General features: G+C 40.4%; 2 protein-coding genes across 2 annotated transcripts in view; one reads left to right on the plus strand and one right to left on the minus strand.

Annotated features, from left to right (window-relative positions):
* The window catches only part of nrg2a (neuregulin 2a), a 64,886-nt gene extending 54,133 nt beyond the window's left edge, over positions 1 to 10,753 (minus strand). Inside the window, exon 1 of the mRNA XM_029518771.1 lies at positions 10,342 to 10,753. Within this exon, the coding sequence (XP_029374631.1) occupies positions 10,342 to 10,750 (409 nt within the window). The 5' untranslated portion in view covers positions 10,751 to 10,753. The remainder of the gene's footprint in view (positions 1 to 10,341) is intronic.
* Positions 10,754 to 12,947: 2,194 nt separating this feature from the next.
* puraa (purine-rich element binding protein Aa) lies at positions 12,948 to 18,701 on the plus strand. Its single transcript, XM_029519023.1, has 2 exons — positions 12,948 to 13,078; positions 17,384 to 18,701. The coding sequence occupies exon 2, from the start codon at positions 17,464 to 17,466 to the stop codon at positions 18,319 to 18,321; it is 858 nt and encodes a 285-aa protein (XP_029374883.1). The 5' UTR covers positions 12,948 to 13,078; positions 17,384 to 17,463; the 3' UTR covers positions 18,322 to 18,701.

Genomic DNA, 18,701 nt, shown 5'->3' on the forward strand with positions numbered 1-18,701 from the left:
AAATTTAAATCCACTTTCAGATAATTACTTGACATGCTCAACAGGACAATACCCATATTTTTTTAAAAATCCGCCGTGACATTGAACTATGAATAAACTGTAGCTGATGTTGACATTGAGATAAGCTGTTTACACAAACCTTGGATGCCCTGTGATTGAGGATCCCTGTTGTCATCTATAAGCCTGTTTATGGAATATTATGGAATGTGTTGTCTTGGTGTTGTGCCTAAAGCTAAAAAGATCTACAAGGGAAACAACAGAAATTTATGCCCGACAGCAGCACCCTCCCTCCTTGAACTGAGCAATAGTAGGTTACCTCTACACCAACAAGCCAAAACAACGTTGACCTCAACAGTAATTTGTGTGATTGTGACATCCTGACAACAAGCCTGATTTTACAGGTAATTATACTAATACTAAAAAGCACCTATCAAATACGAATCCAACCATGTGTCAGTTTGAATTAGCAGAGACAAAAGGCACTAGAAGTGGGAAGAAAAATATTTTACATGCCACAGAAACCACATATTTGACAGACCAAAGTGGCTTATTCAGATTTCAATTAATTGAAAAATGAGATTACCTGTGTTTCTCGGACTTATGCCATTTACATGCACTCAGAGCTGGATAGCAGGACCAAGGGTCTAGGGTGAAGCTGTCGATACATCCAAACAAAGCCAATTCTATATGAAACAAGGTGAAATAAAATACTAGTAGTTTATTTCTTTCAACTATTAGTCAACTGCTATATAATGTATGTACAACTGTAAGCAGTTTGAACAATTACTGAATGTAAATGATGTCAAAACAAACAAATTTGATTTGTACAACATTAAGCGATCACATTCTTGTATACTGACATATTGTACAGTAATGTTTATTTAGTTTTCATATTTACCAATTACTTGTATTTTTCCACTCAGGCCCCTTTGGATTTCTGCTTCAATTCCATTTCCAACTTTAAAGGGTTAATTTTGTTGACAACCTTTCATGCTGTGCACAGAAAAAAATCTTTTAAATATTTAATCACATGCACTGGCTGCAACCTGTGAAGGAGGGGTATTGCAGCCCAAGATAGCTGAAAATTACTGAATGATTCAAAACAGAGAGTAAACTTAACCTGCCATCACAAAGCTGTAGGATATAAGTGATAAAAATCAGGCTAATATCAACATGTTAGACATTGGCTTGGGATGAGAAAAAGATCTAAAGGGGAAATTATCAAGGAGCTTTTGTGCATTTCATGCCACTCTCATTTGTGATTTGTCTTAAGTGATATTTAAACTTGGCACCTACCCTCTACAGTTCAGAACTACTTGTGATTAGCGAAGGAAAAATTGTATTCCCATGTTTGTAAGGCATCAACCATATCTAATGTGTCTTATTTAGAAGTGTTCACTAGGGGCAGATATGAACATTTTAATCCACACAGCTGCTCAGACTTAATGATGGGCATCTTTTTGACCACAGCCAGTGGTGTGACTGTGGCCATTTACACTGTAAATGATAGACTCTCCCTGGGGGCACCCCATTCTGGTCGGTTTAGTCACAAACACATCCACTCAGAGAAGACTGCAGTATTAACAGCAGAGGTCTAACTCCAGAAATGGCTTCCTTCAGTGAACAAAGTAAAATCCAAATGGCAGACTTTCACAGTTGTTTCCTGTACATATGCTCCGGACGGTACAGTGACTGTGGGCTTTTGAGTGTTTTTGACACAGCTCCAAGCATAGGGACTGGGAGTCTAACAACTGCTGTGACATTCCCAACGGACTCATCCCTTTCAACTTTTCGGTGTTTGTCCTGCTTCCTGATCCTGATCATATACTGCCTCATTGTGGTGAAGGCTACATTCTTCAGGAAGGCAAAGAAGCACAGTATAAACTAATGTTTTACTGCTGTTCTGTTTGGTATGACATTTACTGTAAGTTCTCCTTACTTTTTTTTATCTCAGTGGTGCTGGATTTATAGTGAGTGTACAGCAACAGTAAGTAAATATAGGTCTGTCTGTTGTTGCACAAACAGATGTTTTTTGCAGGGCAGTAACAGTAGCCTAAAGTGATAAATGGACACAGCCAAAAATAACTGAACTATATAAAGGACTTTTTTTCATCAGTGTATAAAAATTATGTCAGTTTCGGACATAACTTAGAAAAACATCTATCACTACAGTGTTCTTCTATTGCAACTAAAACATCTCACACTGTGTTTCTCTCTGTTCTCTGTGAACAAATAGCTCACTCTAAATAAGGTGTAGTGCACAAAATTTTCTAGAAATATCATATGCACCTCAAATTATTTGGTATGGTTGATTGTGTGATTGAACTCTGAAATAGTAACATTCTGTACCAAACAGTTTGGCTGATGCACAAGCAGCTTTCATCCCATTTTATAAATTCAAGCCAGAGATTAATGGAGATTATTGGTTGTGACATTATGTACAAATTGTAAAACTAATCTGCATTCACACCACCAGCACCAGACCCAACTTCGCTCTGATGGCTGACTTCAGACAGCTGTTTGCAAGCTTCAGCTTTGCACCAGTGTTCTGGGTGATTTGGTTATTTTAGACACAAGGCAAGAGTGATATATAAAACACAAGCTTTACTGTAAACATAAAAAGATGATGGTGACCTTCTTTTCTGGTTTGTTGCAAATGCATTTGCTTTTTCATAAAAAGAGCATGGCTCTCATTCAGTTCCCAAAGAACTGTTCACCACTTAATGATGTTGAATGCATACTAACAATATGAAATAAATAGTAATGAACACTGAACAAATTGAAGTTATTGCGAGGTGATAAAACATATATTTAATGCACATTTATACATTTCTGTCAGATTTTATGAAATCATGTTTTAATGGAAGCAACAAACAACAACAAGCTGTTTCACTTCCTTACCCCTCTAATGACTTTTGTGGCTGCTAGTTGCAAAACCTCCCCTGCCCGAGCACTGAAAAAATAATTAAAATTCTTTGAAAATATCACTGGAACAATTTGCAGTTATGTGGAGCATGTGATTAATTTGATATAAATCACAAGCCTTACACTGCATTAGTTTGCAGACTTGTTCTCATAGTTCTTATCCAGCTGAACTTATAGTAAGCCCATTATTCTCCTTGAGCCCAGAATTCTGTATTACAGCATGGAAATGTATAATCATCCAAAGCATTGCTTTGGTGTGCGAATCAGAGGGCATGCTCAACAGACATTCAAAACTGTGAAAAATACAGTATCTGTCACAGCAGAATGGGTAAACCACTCATGTAGAACTAAACTGCTAGTACTTTAGTTTTGTAGTGCAGCACATTAAAGTAGAATTATGGGATGATAACAACTTAGTTTGATGTCTTGTCCTGAGCTTGTCTTACTCCACAGGCAGCTCTGTAGTTAATCCAAAACTTTTTGTGATAAGAGTATGTACAGTATAATCCAAGGTTTGGTTTACCATAATCTATCAAAACACAACTGTGTTTTTGATATTTTGGTGTGTAATCCTGAAAATCTCCATGCACATAATTCCTGCTCATGGAATTCTCATAGTTTGAGATTTTTTTTAAATCACAACACCCAAAAAGACACTGATAAGCTCTGTTTTTTTCTAAATTTGGATATTGGCAGCATCACTATTAAACCTTGCCACAATACTGTGCTTGTGATGTGACACTGTCATTATCACATTCTCGATCTCTTCATCAGAGGTCAGCTAGTGTGAAATACCAGAAAAGCTGCTTAGACTTCTCTCAAGGCAGACATCTTGTGCAACTAATAGTCTTTATAATGGCTGCATTCCATTTAGGTGAGCATGTGCTCTGTTGTTGTGCATTCAGGCTTTATCACACCTGTGCTTGTCTTATCATGGTGCATCATATTACAAATAACATGGAAATGTGGGAATTTTCATTTCACAACACATGTCAAGTTTCTGGACATGAAGGCATTCAACTGTCAGTGATTTGGAAAACACTCAAATCCAAAACTAAGAAGTTTAGCTGGTTTGAAATAATGTTTCTTGCAATGTTTTAATGGGCTACCAAGTATGATTTTTTTTTCCTCAGTTCTCTTCCAACTACTGTGTCATCCATCCTCTAAACCATTGCAAACAAGACAGAGGTGGCTACATGAGATTATTTTATATTATCTGCAAAAGAGATGACTTAATGCCATAATTGACTTCCGAATGTCATTAGTGGTTAAAAAATTTTAGCCACAGGGAGTTTGATTCAACATTCTCTACACTAGTCAGATTTGCTGTTACAGGCACACGAGGTAGCTGTTCTTACTGAAAATGAATCAACAAGCTGAAGCAACACAATCATGCAAGCCTGTCCCGTACCAAACAGCAGACAGTTACCAACTACCTAGATGATGAACAACCAACCAAAAACTAGTGGAGGAATTTTTTTTGACACTTAACCCAAACCCCACCCCCCCCCGAAGAAAACACTAAAGGAGAGTGAATATTGGAAATGCAACCATAAAGTAATCACAAAAAAGCCCCCCAAAAAAATATGAATAAACAAATCGCAGGAACTATGATTTTTTTTGGCTAAAGGTCAAATGTATCACAGCATTATTGTGCAATGTTAATAGAAATGCCCGAGCCTACAAATCACATCCTACAATGGTAAATGCTTGTTTGGTACAAAAACTGCATCCTCATTGTTTAAACTAAATAAATAAATAAATAAAAATATGTGATGGTGAAACTCTGAAATAATTATTCCAATTATGTTTTATACATAATATTTAATTACAATATCGATGAAAAGTATTTATAATATCTTGCAACCTTACATCACGATAATGCTAGTGTTGCTCTATATTAGCAGGTTGTACAGGGCAGCTGTCTGTTAAAAAATATCTGAAGAGCAATGTCAGGTACAACTACAAGCCAGTGGGACTACTACAGATGCCTAAAGATACTTTGGCATCCAGAAAGGTTTCTTCAGATCTCACTGGTGACTTCAATGACTGTTTGCTTACATGTTAGCTACAACAACTAGAATATGTCAGCTTGTTGTGCTGTTCCTATGCATCAAAAGAAATGAAAAACATACAGAAAAAATAAACAACAAATTAAACACAAAAGAAACTGTTTAAATCTAAATTTGTTTGAGGATGAAATATGAAGACAAATCATTATATTGTACAGGTGATTCAACTCATTTAAACCCATTTTTGATTTATTACATGCATAACCTTTATGAAGCCTGGGCTGATGCAGTTTAACAGTGCTGCTGAATGTAAAAGCCCCTGAAAGAAAATCCCAGACCAAAACGGAATTAGATCAGGAATTTGAATTCTGTATTAGTCATTTAACCTCATCAGACATGCATCATTCCTAAAAGCACCACAGTGCCTTTATAACATAAATGCATCAGCTGATATTAGTAAACTTGGCAAAGTATTGGCTCACACAATATTACTGCCAGGCAACACACTGCATTGAAGATCAACATAGGGTGCTTCTGTTTTTTTTACCCTGGTCCCAGATATACACACTTTGTGGTATAACTCTGGTTGGCAACAATCACAAACAACACCCGATGACATCTCCCTCATTTGACATTTGTACAGGTATAGCTCAGTGACTGAAAGGCACCTAGTTTACCACTTATGTTCATCACACATCTGCTGTGTAACAGTCTGTAAACAGGTACCAACTACTAAATCAGTAAACCTCAACTCTACCGTGAAAATTGGTCTGTCACTGCAGAATTGTGACTTTTCTGGGCACAAAAGATAGAAACCCAGGATCATCATTTTGTCATAATAATAGCTTGTAAAATTCTCTTTAGAAATGTGGAGTACAAGGCTGAGTAATGGTGAGAAGATAGGGCAGGAAAATCAGCAGCCAATTACTGAAAATAGCCATGTCCTTTTTTCATACATATTATAAATATACATCATGCTAACTTGTCATAGTAGAGTAGCCAAGCTAAGATTAAGCAGGGAATAAATTCCACTTAAGTAACCCTTTGAAAGCATAAAACAGACCCTATTAACATATAGTGTCACCTCCATTAAAACAGTTCATGCCTCCAGCTGGTCAGCCATTAGCCTGAACCTGGATTACAGACACGACAGCACTGACAGTTGAAAACAGTTCCATCATCCTTATCTAAACAAACATACATCCTGCTCATGTCAGTAAATGAGCATCTTTGTCACAATTGACAACTGTTTGCTGAATTGCCCTGGATGGCTCCATTAGGGTATACTGACTGACCTGTAGATGCATGATGATCCATACTACCACAGACTTGTGGGTTAAGCACAATCACCATCAGCAGCTGTCATTCTAGTTCTATGTCTAGCTCTTCTCAGGAACACTCTCAGTTCACAGAAAGATGCACAGCTCAGGGCATAATCCTCCCTGTCTACCACCTCAATGCAGCAGCTGCGACCTGCATACAGTGGTGCGACTTAACAGTGGCAGATTAGTGATCAAGTATGCATTCATAACAACTGCTACATTCATTTGCTTCCCAGAAATGCATGACCTTAATGAACAGATAAATAAACACAGTGAGAGTGATTTGCACATTTGATAATTACAAGAATGAGAGTGGCTTTAAGGTGAGGTGTTATTTATCTACTCAGATTACCTTTTTTGTGTTACACAATTTGACCCCTTCATACTTATACAGTGCTCTGCAGTCTGCATGCAACCACATGCTTGTACACACAAATGGCAATTATTCGCATCTCGTTTATGGAGTGGCTTAATAGACAAAAAGCCATGGGCCTCAACTACCACATTTTTTCACTATATACACTTTAGGCTTTTAGACTTTTACACAATTTAGGCTGAGGAACATAACCACTGTTGTTATGCAAAGCTAAAAGGCAGATGTGACACATTTGAAATTAGGATTCTGCACAATAGAAATGTCTGACTATTCCAACTGAGAAAAAATTTCTTTTCTGTCAACTCATCTCATCATATGATTGAAAAAAAAAAGAAAAAAGCAATGTGAGGATGTAACATGGCGCACGATCAATAAAGCTTAGTTATACAAGATAATCAGGATATGCTTCATTTGGCAAGCCTCTGTCATAAAAAAAACACTCAGTGTCAAAAATGATTAGAAGTACCTCACCACAAAGGGACAAATGCATGAATGTAGAAGATGGCCTTCTGGTTCATGTATGTATATAACAGGTCTACTGGGATACATCCAATGAGCACTTCATAAGGAACACGTGTACACCTGCTTGTTCATGCAATCATCCAAACGTGCCAATCATCTGGAAAAACCACATGGATGCAGGTCAGGGACCTCAGTTAATGTTTCTTCAAAATGAAGACAAATTGATGCAATCTCATTGACTCATTGATTCATTCTGTAGACAGAAAAACGTGGTTGATGCAGGAGGTCAAAGGGGTTTGGTCAGACTCACTGGTGCTGACAGGCTACATTAGCATAGATAACCACTATTATGGGCAGAAAAACATCTCAGAATCAGCATAGGGTATCTGGAGGTGGATGGGCTACAACAACAGAAAACTATGTCAGGTTCTTATCCCCTGAGAATAGAGATCTGAGACTGCAGGCTCAAGAAAACAATTGAAGACTGGAAAAGTGCAGGCTGGTCTGAAGAATTTGACATTAATAGCATGAATCATTGGACCCAATCTGCCTTGTGTGTTCTGGCTTGTGCTGGTGGTGTAATAGTGTGGAATATGATTTCTTGTTTCGCTATTGGCTCTTTCATACTAGTATATCATCATTTGAATACAACTGCCTAAGTGAGTGTTGTTGCTGACCGTATGCATCCCTTTATGGCCACAATTTACCATCTTCTAATGGCTGCTTCCAGAGTAATAATGCACCAGTACAAAGCAAAATTGTCCCAAAGTAGCACCAGATATGAATTCAGCTAAACACTTTTAGGGTGTGGTAGAAGAGATACTGACAGCACAAATCTGCAGCTGACAGAACTACACTAGTTACGTTAAGCAGTTATTAGCATTTCCAGGAATCTCAAATGAAATATGAAATCAAATCTCTTAATTTGAGCCAGAGTTTGCTGAATTCTGCTGTTGCTGCATGTTTGTTGTCATCTATGTCAGAGAAACAGTATATGAGCAATCCCAGCTGACTGAGTCCTGAAGAGTCGGTGCAGATTGTAAGCATTGTTTTTGAGGCAGGCCTTAGGAAGCAGTAGACAATAACGGCATCACTTTTAGAGCTCTAGAGCACTTATATTCAATCCCCTGGTTCACACTCTTGGAAGCTTTGTCCCTCTGAGATATGGATATAAGGCAGGTTCAGCATGTGTGCTAAAGGTCCTCTGGACTTACTGTCTGGGCTTAGACAAAGCTGCATATGCAGCAATTCAAGACTCAAGATGAGTGCATGATGGCCAATATTACAGATGCAGTGATTTGATGTTAGGGAACTTAATATGTCAGAAAGAAGCAGTAAATAGAGCATTGTTAAGTCTGCTCAAAGGGACAAGAAAATGTCAAGGGAATGACTGTTATATCTGTCTTGCATTAGCTATGTTGTTGGATAACTTGAACTGAATAAAAGACAGCAACAGAGGCCCACAAAGAAGGCATGGCAATTTTCTCAGGTAACACGGTAAGGTGGCCATGTCAGTCTGATCACATCGCTGATAAGCTTTGGTAAGTGGCAGAAGAATTGGCAAGGGATGTTTGGGCTGCTCAAGAGACTCAAGAGGCAATGAGGTCCACTTTGTGTAACCTCTCTAATGGGATGATGAGTTTAAAAGCCAGAGTGAGTGTTGCAAAATTGGGGCGAGGGGGGAGGATTTGAGTCTCAAGAGTACAGGGTAAGCGGATTTAAGAAAGGCAGCAGGACAGGGTACACATCATGCATCATGTTCCCGACTGAAACACTTGAGCGGTATTGCAACTCTGTGTACAGGCTTTATTATTATATCTGTGACGTATAACCTATTTGGCTCAAGACATTCAAAGTTTAGAAGACAAGCAGCCTCAACATGGGACATTAGTTGTAGAAACAGGTAAAAGAGTGGCTGCATGGCAAGCACTAGGAAATGATTAACATCCAGTTGCTGACACTTCTTTGCAATTACAGAAGCGAAGAACTCATTTTGCCCAAGAACAAGAAACCTCTATGGCAATGGTGCTGTTTGGCTCTTACAAGTGCAGTAACGACCCATCCCACAAATTCGGTCAGTAAGCAATGCAGTTTTGCATCAGAAAATGTGTCAGTGAATCCATGCACAAATGCACGTGAATGGAGCTACTTGTGTGCAGTCGTCTGCACCGATGCAACACTATGCTGCATTGTACTTAATCAATGGGATCCATAGCCTATTCAATATGATCGACCTTGATTTTCATTCCTTAAATCTTACCACCCATGAAGATGAGACGAGAGAAAGAGAGAACGAGAGAGTCTGTTTAAATAATATATAGCCACTTGGATATTGTTGGTGATAATTAATAAACTAATAAATAAACAATGGCTTACTACGAATAAAATGTGTCTCATGCAGTTTAAAATTTTCTCATCCCGGATGTCATTTAACAAACAAAACAGAACCCCCAACTTTTTGAAAATGAATCTATGAAGGGGGAGGGGGGCGGGTGGGGGACTAAATTGATGTGTGGTAATATTTATAATTTCCCTTTTTTTCACAACGACCGCACTGATTGCAAACTAGGAATAAAAGATAAAGTGCTAGGCAGCACTGAGCATGGTTGTGTGTCCACAGGTCGGGACGAGAGACTATGCCAAAGTGTAGGGTATGAAAGCTTTAAAGCAGGGCGTGAGCCTAAATATAGCCAGGGAACCAGTTCGCTTCGGGCACACGTGATACCAGCGAGACAGGCCGCTGTCCCTGGTCCTGAAATGGTGCTGAGTCCATCAAATGCATATGTCCAGTGTTCACCTAACAAGCTGTGACGTTTCAGTAATGCTAAAATCTATGTATAAAAGAGGGAAGTGACAGCTGCATTGTTAAAAGTGCATTAAGCGTTTAAAATATAATGCGGGTTTGCAGGATGCAGATAGTTCGATACAACTGCAATTCCTCACAAGCAACAGTGCGAGGCGCATGTCTGATGCAGTTCAGGGGAGAGAATGGGAGAGAGAAAGCGAGAAAGAGAGTTTGATTGATCATGTGGGCTATGGGAGCCTGCGAGAGTTGTCGAAAATTGCTGCATAGACGCCCCTTAGGCACCAACCTGGTACCCACTGACTCCAAACCGCGCTGTGGCCATAATAACCACCATTCACTAGAGCGCCTGTTTGCAAAAGCCCCAAGTCGGGGGCTGTTAACAGACCGTATATTCTTCCGGGTTGGACTTCCCAGGTAATCCACAATACATTAACTTACCGCAGTCCTCACACAAGATCTTCCCAACATCCTTTTTAAGGTTCTTTCCACTCGTGTCCAGAGGCGCAAACGATGCTTTGAAAACCAGGGGCTCGTCAGTGGGGTCCATGAAAAAAATATACTTGTGGTTCTTCTTCACTTTGGTGCACGGAGCCTCAGATCCAAATTCCCCCACGGTGACGAGCTGTTCTCGCTCCAGACCCCCACTGTTTAGGGGCCAAACATCCAGCACTTTGACATTCACACGGTACGGCTCCGCGGAGACGTTCACAGGCGTAGACTGCACCTTGCCCTCGATCACCACGGCGGATTTGTAAGCCTGGTCCTGCAGGGAATTCAAACTCGGGGAGTAGCAGGCGAATGAGACCCCGATGACCAGCATGGATAAATGTACTGAATCAAGCCTCATGCCGCCTGCTTTGGCTCGGTGGTCGCTGGTCGCGATGCGGCAGGGCTCTCTCGGCTGCGGGGCGATGGCGATGGAGCTGGGTTGAATGAAGAGACAGCAAGTAGGCTCCAGTAGCACGGCAGCGCGGCAGACCTTGCATAAGTGTCCATGCCATCGGGATTCGCTGCTTTTCGAGTGATTTTCAGTGGGTAAAGAGCAGCTTTGAAACGGGGAAACCGCGGGATGATGCTGGCTTTCAAATCCAGTCACTGCTTTCAGCTAATAATAAGGCATGGTACATACGCTAAGCAACGAATTGGCGGATTATCCCCTCCAGAAGATGCCCCCTATGCTGCCATAGTAGCCTTTACTGCAAGACGACGCCACTCTTATCTTTGCCCAAAAATTGCAGTGGTGGGGTACCGCTATGATGCTATTCTGTATCATCTGCAGCGGAGGGAAAAGACGCAAAATGCTGCAGTGAAGCACAAGTTTGGTAGTCCGGTCGCAAAACAAAAGCCACGTTTCATTCCAAAAAATAAAACGGCATTTCTGATCGGCAGCTACAACGCTAATACGCCGCCTTCCACCGCGGTTCTCTCTCCGCCTCCCCCACTAACCACAGACGGAGGGAAAATAATGCCGATTGCCAAGAGGCTCTGTCAACAAAAACGCAGGAATGAGGCAGAGATACAGGCAACCGATGGACCAAAAGGTCGATCTCCTCACTCCCTAAACCCGGTTACTGTGTGTCAATCACTCCATTGTGTTTTATCAGCGGTGATCTCACGTTATAATGAGACAAACGAAATCCTAAATCCATGACTGTCCCTCCTCAAAAAGGCATCTTACTGTAGCCAAGGCATTACTCCAAAAATAAAATAGGATCACATTGAAAAATACAGCCGCATAAACTCCGGTGGGCCTAGAGAAATCATATGGCTGCGATGACTAAGGCTGCGAAAGCATTTCAGATTCTTCAAGAGACTGTTTTGAATGAGTTTTGCGTCTCATCCCATTAAGTCATGCCCTGTATTCAGGTCACATTCGCTGCTCTGCCTCTAAAAAAAAAACTGATGTTGAAGCACCGCATCAAATCCATACGGGTAAAACAGCTGCAACATTAACGTACAAAGCAGAAAAAAAAATATATTTCAAACACTCTGATCGGAGAAAATTCCGTCAAAGTATTGCCTCTCGTGTTTTTATACAATTATAATATATGTTGACATCATGATATACCTCTGGGAGAGCAGTTTGATAAATACAATCGAACATAGGATTGTAAAATACAATTTGATTACCATCAATAGTATTAGGCCAAGTTATCGAAGTAATGGTTTGGTTTTGTTTGGTTTGGTTCAGCCTAAATGCCAAATAGAATGCGGATACAGGATGTTGTATTGACACATTTCACCAAGAGCGACATCTGCTGACCACAATGATTTTATGAGCTCTCTGACACACAATTGCTGTAAATGCTGCTGTTAATCATACCATTGGAACCACATTTGAATCCTATCCAACAATAACGGCCTGGACCAGAATAATATCACTGACCTTCAGTTTATATATTTACCAATAAATTCCAAATTAATATTGAAGTAATCCAACAAATTGGTTTGTCCTGAGCACATGATCCAGACCACAAACAGTACAAACTTTGGAAGAATCCCTCAAAGCCACACATTCAGGCTACTTCTGCTCTCCTTTACGTTCCTGTAGTGCAAAACTGACCAAGACTTGGCTGCTCTCCAAGGTGCTGAAAGGTTACTGGGCCTCTAAAAGCAGCCTATAGAGAGCTGATGTCAGACACCGTACTGTGTGACTGCTAAAGTAATATGCTTAAACACATAGCAGAGCCACAGAGGTTATGTGCACAAATGTAAAATTGTAACATCCCTTTGAAAATCTGCCATAGGGTTTGTGCCATATAGTGGAGCTTGTAACATGTAAGTTGTAATATGGTATTGATGGAAGCAATACCAAATTGTTTCTTTAGTTGTTGCCCTCCATTACGGTTCAGCCAAATGTTGCCATACCTGTTACTGTGAGAAGGCAAAGCCGCGATTCTCCCAGTACACCAAAAGGAGGCGCACCTCCACCGAGTTCCCACAGTGCGTGTTGACATCACAGGTGAAACGTGCGGCGTTGAACTCGTGCGTGTGTCGCTCTCTGTGCCACGACTCGCCGTTTCTTGTCCATCTTGTGCAGCAAGCAGAGGCAGTCCGTACGGTGCTGTCATTAAGGCCTCCCGGCAAATTCACATGTGTCTGTTCCCTTGTCTCGTCTTCTGCGGCACGCCGTCGAGGCTGTAAGGCGCTCCGCCAGCAGACTGAACGGGAAAAGGTAGGTGTGTTATGAGATCTGGCTTGGTGAAATGACGCTTTATTTATGTATGCCATTCAGGTTGTTACTGTTGTTTTGCAGCATTTAATGCCCCAACATGCAGCCAAGAATGTGTCATTGCCTCCCAGAGTTCCCGAAGAAGCATAACACGCAGCGTGCGGCCATGTGTCTGATGTGAAATACTAATAGTGCTGCGGCGCCGCAGCATTCCTGTGTTGGGATGTAGGACAAAACTTTGTGAGATGATCACAGCTGCGGCCTTTTAGAAACTGCGACAGCAGCGTTTTGAGGCGGATCTCAATGTTGGACGTGGCCGTGACATCCGATTAGAACTCTTTCTTTTAATTCATGACTATTGGGGGGAAAAGGACTGCAAGATAGGGCAAGTAGCTACTGATTGTTGACAGATTCAATAAATTGGCAGGTTGGCTCTGATCCATCCACCCATCTCCCACAGACAGGAGGACAAATAACGCATAACGACATATAATGTGAGATTCTGAATAAGGAAGTGGAATGAAACATTCAGCTGGGATTTTTAATGGACTCATAAGGCCAAGAGAAGAAATGACTATTAGACGTCCTATCCTGGTTACAAAACAACAAGTTTTGTCCCCCCCCCCCTAAATTTTATTAACATATGTTTGACATAAATGTCCTTATTCTTTTGCAGAATATTTAACACATAGGCATATCCTCATGGTTGTGGAAGGAGCGCTCCACAAGAGTGACAGGAGCGTCATGTTAAAGCACAGAAAGGAGGACAAAGAATTCAACAAGAAGGGAAATTAAGTAAAGTAACTGTATGAAAATAATACCATGCTGATAAAAAAAGCACCCTTTTCTCCATAAAAAACCCTGTGAAACACAACAGACACCTTGAACATCAGAACATAGGCCTGTATGTATGTATGTATGTATATATATATATACATACATACATACACACATATATATATTTTATTCTCTGATTAAGTGAACCTTAACCTCTCTTATTTAGATTGATAACAATTTCCTCCAATCATTATGAGAAAAGTGACGGTTGCTGATCGAGAATTAATAAGATCACGCCATGTTTGAATGCCTCAATATAACAAATCTAACCACAGAGCAAGGTACAATAAGCTTGTACCAAATAAATAAATAAACAAGTAAAATTTTAGAAAACATTAAATAAACTAAGGTAATTCATTTCAGCTTCCCTCGCCTCACCATTGCACATGTGAAAAGGTCTTATTTACGATGCTCTTCAATAACTGTAGCCCATGCTGTCACTTCAACATTTTTAGTAGAGAAATAAAAGTATGATGGTCGATATCGGCTTTATTAGCAATTAATCCAAATATTTTGTCCTTCTAATACGAGACAATTTCACGTTTTGTAGTTCAGGAGCCTAATAATTTCAAGTAGAAAATTGAGAAAAATGTATTACCTCTTTCTTTCATCGCCATTTCTTACGTCAAATGCTCGTCTACTGGTTACTGTTTCATCATATATGGCCATTGACTTTAGGTGCGATGTTTTCAATTATTTTTGGGAATATCTATTTATTTATTTAAAAAAAGTTCCTTAGCACTTTGAATTGATTAAGAAAAATATAAGCAACAATTAACATCAAATCGTTTTCATTTATGGAATAATATTTCACTGCATGACAACAGTCAATATAAATAAAACGGCGTTCAAAAATTATTTTAAGTGTGATAGACAAGTGGGACGGTCTACCCGTGGTTGTACTGGTGAAATCCAATAAGGCCTTAAAATAGCCTTCAAGACACATACACCGAAGAAATGTTCTGTTGACAAAGCAGACACTTTATAAATTTACTCTTTATGATTCTGTCGCTTTTATAAATATATTTAATGAAAAGAAAATTGAATGTGCCGATTGAAAACAAATGTGACAAATAAAATTATATAATTGACCAGCCCATCATAAATAGAATAATCTACTTATTTTGAGATAAATTAAATGCTGAGCATTGTTGCTGAATTTTTTAAGATAAATTTTTGATAGGCGCACAACGAATATTGAATTAAAGGCTCATAAGTGACCATCTAATGTATAGAGGGTCAAGGTGCTAACCATGCCGTTTATTTAGACTTTCAGGAGGTATAAGAGATGTTTCCCTGCATACAGTCCGCATACAGGGATGTCAGATAGGCTTCAGCCTATATGTGGCCCGGGACTCCACAATGACGACAATATATATGAAATTCTCATATATTAATGCTGACTTTTTACGGCTCTCTCATAAACATATTCATTCTATTTTATTGACTGACATTAATCACCAATAAGTGTGTAAAGTCTTGGAATTTGCAAACGTCTATAATCTATCTGTAATCAAACCAATACATAAAAAAAATAAACAATTGCTTCCTTTTTCATTTTCTTATAGCATAGATTATATATTTTTCAGAAACTATAGCTGTTTGAAATTTTTGCAAAATGGTCAGGTAAGACTGCGGGCTTCATACATGCATGAGGAAATTTACACCATCGAATTTGTGCCTTTTTTTTATGGCCTTTATAGCCGATGGTACGATTGAGAGGTTTGCGCGACCAAATTTGTTTCCAGGAGGACCAGGAGGATTTATTATCACAGAAAAACTATCTGCAGGAGCAGGCAATGAGCCCTCATGGCCAACAACAGGTACATGTTTAGCAGGCTTTAAAAGTATTCCTTCTCAGAAATAAATAAAAATTTTGAAAAGCCTGTATGACAGTTACGTCCAAGATGCTTCAGTGTGCTGGTCTCTGTCAGTCTATCTGCTGTTAGCCTACATACAATATTTTCATGCAGGTCGATCTGATGCAGTTTTTAAGGTTGATGCTGCTGTGAAAAAAAAGGGAAAAGAGAAACTAACACAGTTAACAGCTCCTGCTGTTAATGCGCCAGCAGTTGTCCTGACAGACAGCGGGATGAAGAACCAGGCCCATGGGCAGCAGCCTCTCTCCTCCTCCGGGCAGGCTTGGACATGTAGGGACACACACAACCGGAGGGCCGCAGTTAGGCCAGACACTAAAATCAATGCTACTCTTCCTTTTATGACTCTCCTGTGCGCCGTCGTGTTTGGCTGCAAAGATATTCCGCACCACCGTTAGGCCCAGGGTGGAGGTAGTCGGGCGCAAAAAAGGGATTGAACAAATAAGCGGCCGGATATTGTGACTGATATGAACGGTTTGATATAGCAAATATTTTTTTCTGGGGTCAATTCAAACTGATCACAGCCACAGGTCAACGAGAAGAAATAACTGTCGGGTTTTACTCGGCCTCGCTTTCTATGTTGAATATTGAAAGGCCACTGAAAAGACGGATATATGTCGGGCTTTTAATCCAGCTAGAGGTAAGGGTTCATACTTTTTTTTTGTCACATCAACTATACACAATGTTGGGATGACACCTTATCTTTACATCCTCTAATACAGTTCTTACATCTATTAGGCCTGCCAACGGTGAAAAGGTTACTGGCCCTTTACAGCCATGCCCGGACAACAAATCTGAAATTAAGTTGTAAAGAAGCAAACTGTAATATATCCCAATTTAGAGTGAAGAAAAAAAAGATCATATTTGTTCATTAACAGGAGACGTGCCAGATTTTGAAATAAATTATATTGCTCGTCCTCTGTGTTGCTGACTGCCTTAAAGTTGAACAAGGCGAAGTGGACTCGTTAAACCGGGATCTGTTACAAGTCCCGAGCCACTGGTTTTCCAGGCCTCTGAGGAGAAAAGAAACGACCACTCATCTTATTAATATTTTTTTTAGATATTAGGTAAATGATAAAAATATATTTGTAATGAGGGGAGATTAAGACGCGAAACGACAAATTGAAGTTAGGCTACTAGATTACCAAGACAGTATTTTCTTATGATTAAAAAAAAAAATCTTAAACTGTGACCCTGTTTGGGTGCGTGTAAAAAAATAAATAAATAAAAAATGATGGAAAAAAAAATCAATGAAACAGTTTATGAGCGGGAGAAATGTCACCCAGGCCATTGTTTGTAACATCTTTACTAGGCAATAGCTATGTTAAATTGTGTTTTTGGAAGAAAAGCATCAGGACTCTCTCTCGTGTTGAACAGAGGGCAAGCTAGGGTCTCAACAGATGGAAAAAAAAACACCTTCATTTTAACACGCAGTATCGCCAAGTATGAAAGTAGCCGGAGTGTGAGAGTGTACCTCCTGCGACCAACCTTTACTTTCGGTTCATCACAACACGTAAAGCTCGTGATCTGTAGGGGAAAGTCCACCTTCCTCGCTCTGCATTAACGTCTCCCTCGTTTTTATACATCTGTGTAGATCTCGCGAGAGCTCCGGCGTTGGCTGTGGCTGGCCGTGGCTTTGCAGCAGACAGAGGGAGAAGGCAGGCAGGCAGCATCATGGCGGACAGAGACAGTGGAAGTGAGCAGGGAGGAGCGGCCACGGGCCCAGGCTTCGGGTCCATGCACCTAGCGACAGGAGGGGCGGGCTCGGCTTCCGGGCTCCAGCATGAGACACAAGAGCTGGCGTCGAAGCGAGTTGACATCCAGAACAAACGCTTCTATTTGGACGTTAAGCAGAACGCCAAAGGCCGCTTCTTAAAGATAGCAGAAGTCGGGGCCGGTGGAAACAAGAGCCGCCTCACTCTCTCCATGTCCGTGGCAGTCGAGTTCCGTGACTATTTGGGGGACTTCATCGAACATTATGCCCAGCTGGGTCCGAGCAACCCGGGGATGGTACAAGACGAGCCCAGGCGAGCACTGAAGAGCGAGTTCTTGGTCCGAGAGAATCGGAAATACTACATGGATCTGAAAGAGAACCAGAGGGGACGGTTTCTGAGGATCCGACAGACCGTTAACCGGGGGCCCGGTTTGGGATCCACGCAAGGCCAGACGATTGCTCTGCCGGCCCAGGGACTTATTGAGTTTCGTGACGCTTTGGCTAAACTTATTGACGATTACGGTGTGGAGGACGAACCTGCAGAGCTGCCCGAAGGGTCGTCATTGACTGTGGACAACAAACGGTTTTTCTTCGACGTCGGATCCAATAAGTATGGTGTGTTCATGAGGGTAAGCGAGGTGAAGCCAACGTACCGCAACTCAATTACGGTGCCCTACAAAGTGTGGTCCAAATTTGGGAATACTTTCTGTAAATATGCCGACGAAATGAAGAAGATCCAGGAGAAACAGCGGGAGAAAAGGGCATGCGAGCTGCAGCAACAAGAGGAGATGCAGGCGGACGATGGAGACGAGGATTGATATAAGAGCAAAAACATGCAAGAGTAATGAAAATAACAAGAGAAATATAATTAAAACTCTACTGTATAAAAGAAAGAAATCTAAAGATTTAACTGTAATGGTTTAACTCCAAGGGAGCATCACCCACAATATAAGAAACCTCCACAACCTGACAGTTATGACATGTTGTCACTCATCGCTGGATGTTATCCCACTTATACACCATTAATACAGTTAACAGGCTGCTAAACAAAGTAATAACATTATATTTGAACATTGTTTCCTACTTGACAAACAATATTGAACTGAGTGTTTATTTCCCTTATTAACAGAAAACTTTTGTACCAGTTAAAGCTATTGTAAAAAAAAAAAAAAGTGTTTGCAATGTTCAAATGGAATTA

The sequence above is a fragment of the Echeneis naucrates genome, chromosome 14, assembly GCF_900963305.1.
Source record: "Echeneis naucrates chromosome 14, fEcheNa1.1, whole genome shotgun sequence".
NCBI lineage: Eukaryota > Metazoa > Chordata > Actinopteri > Carangiformes > Echeneidae > Echeneis > Echeneis naucrates.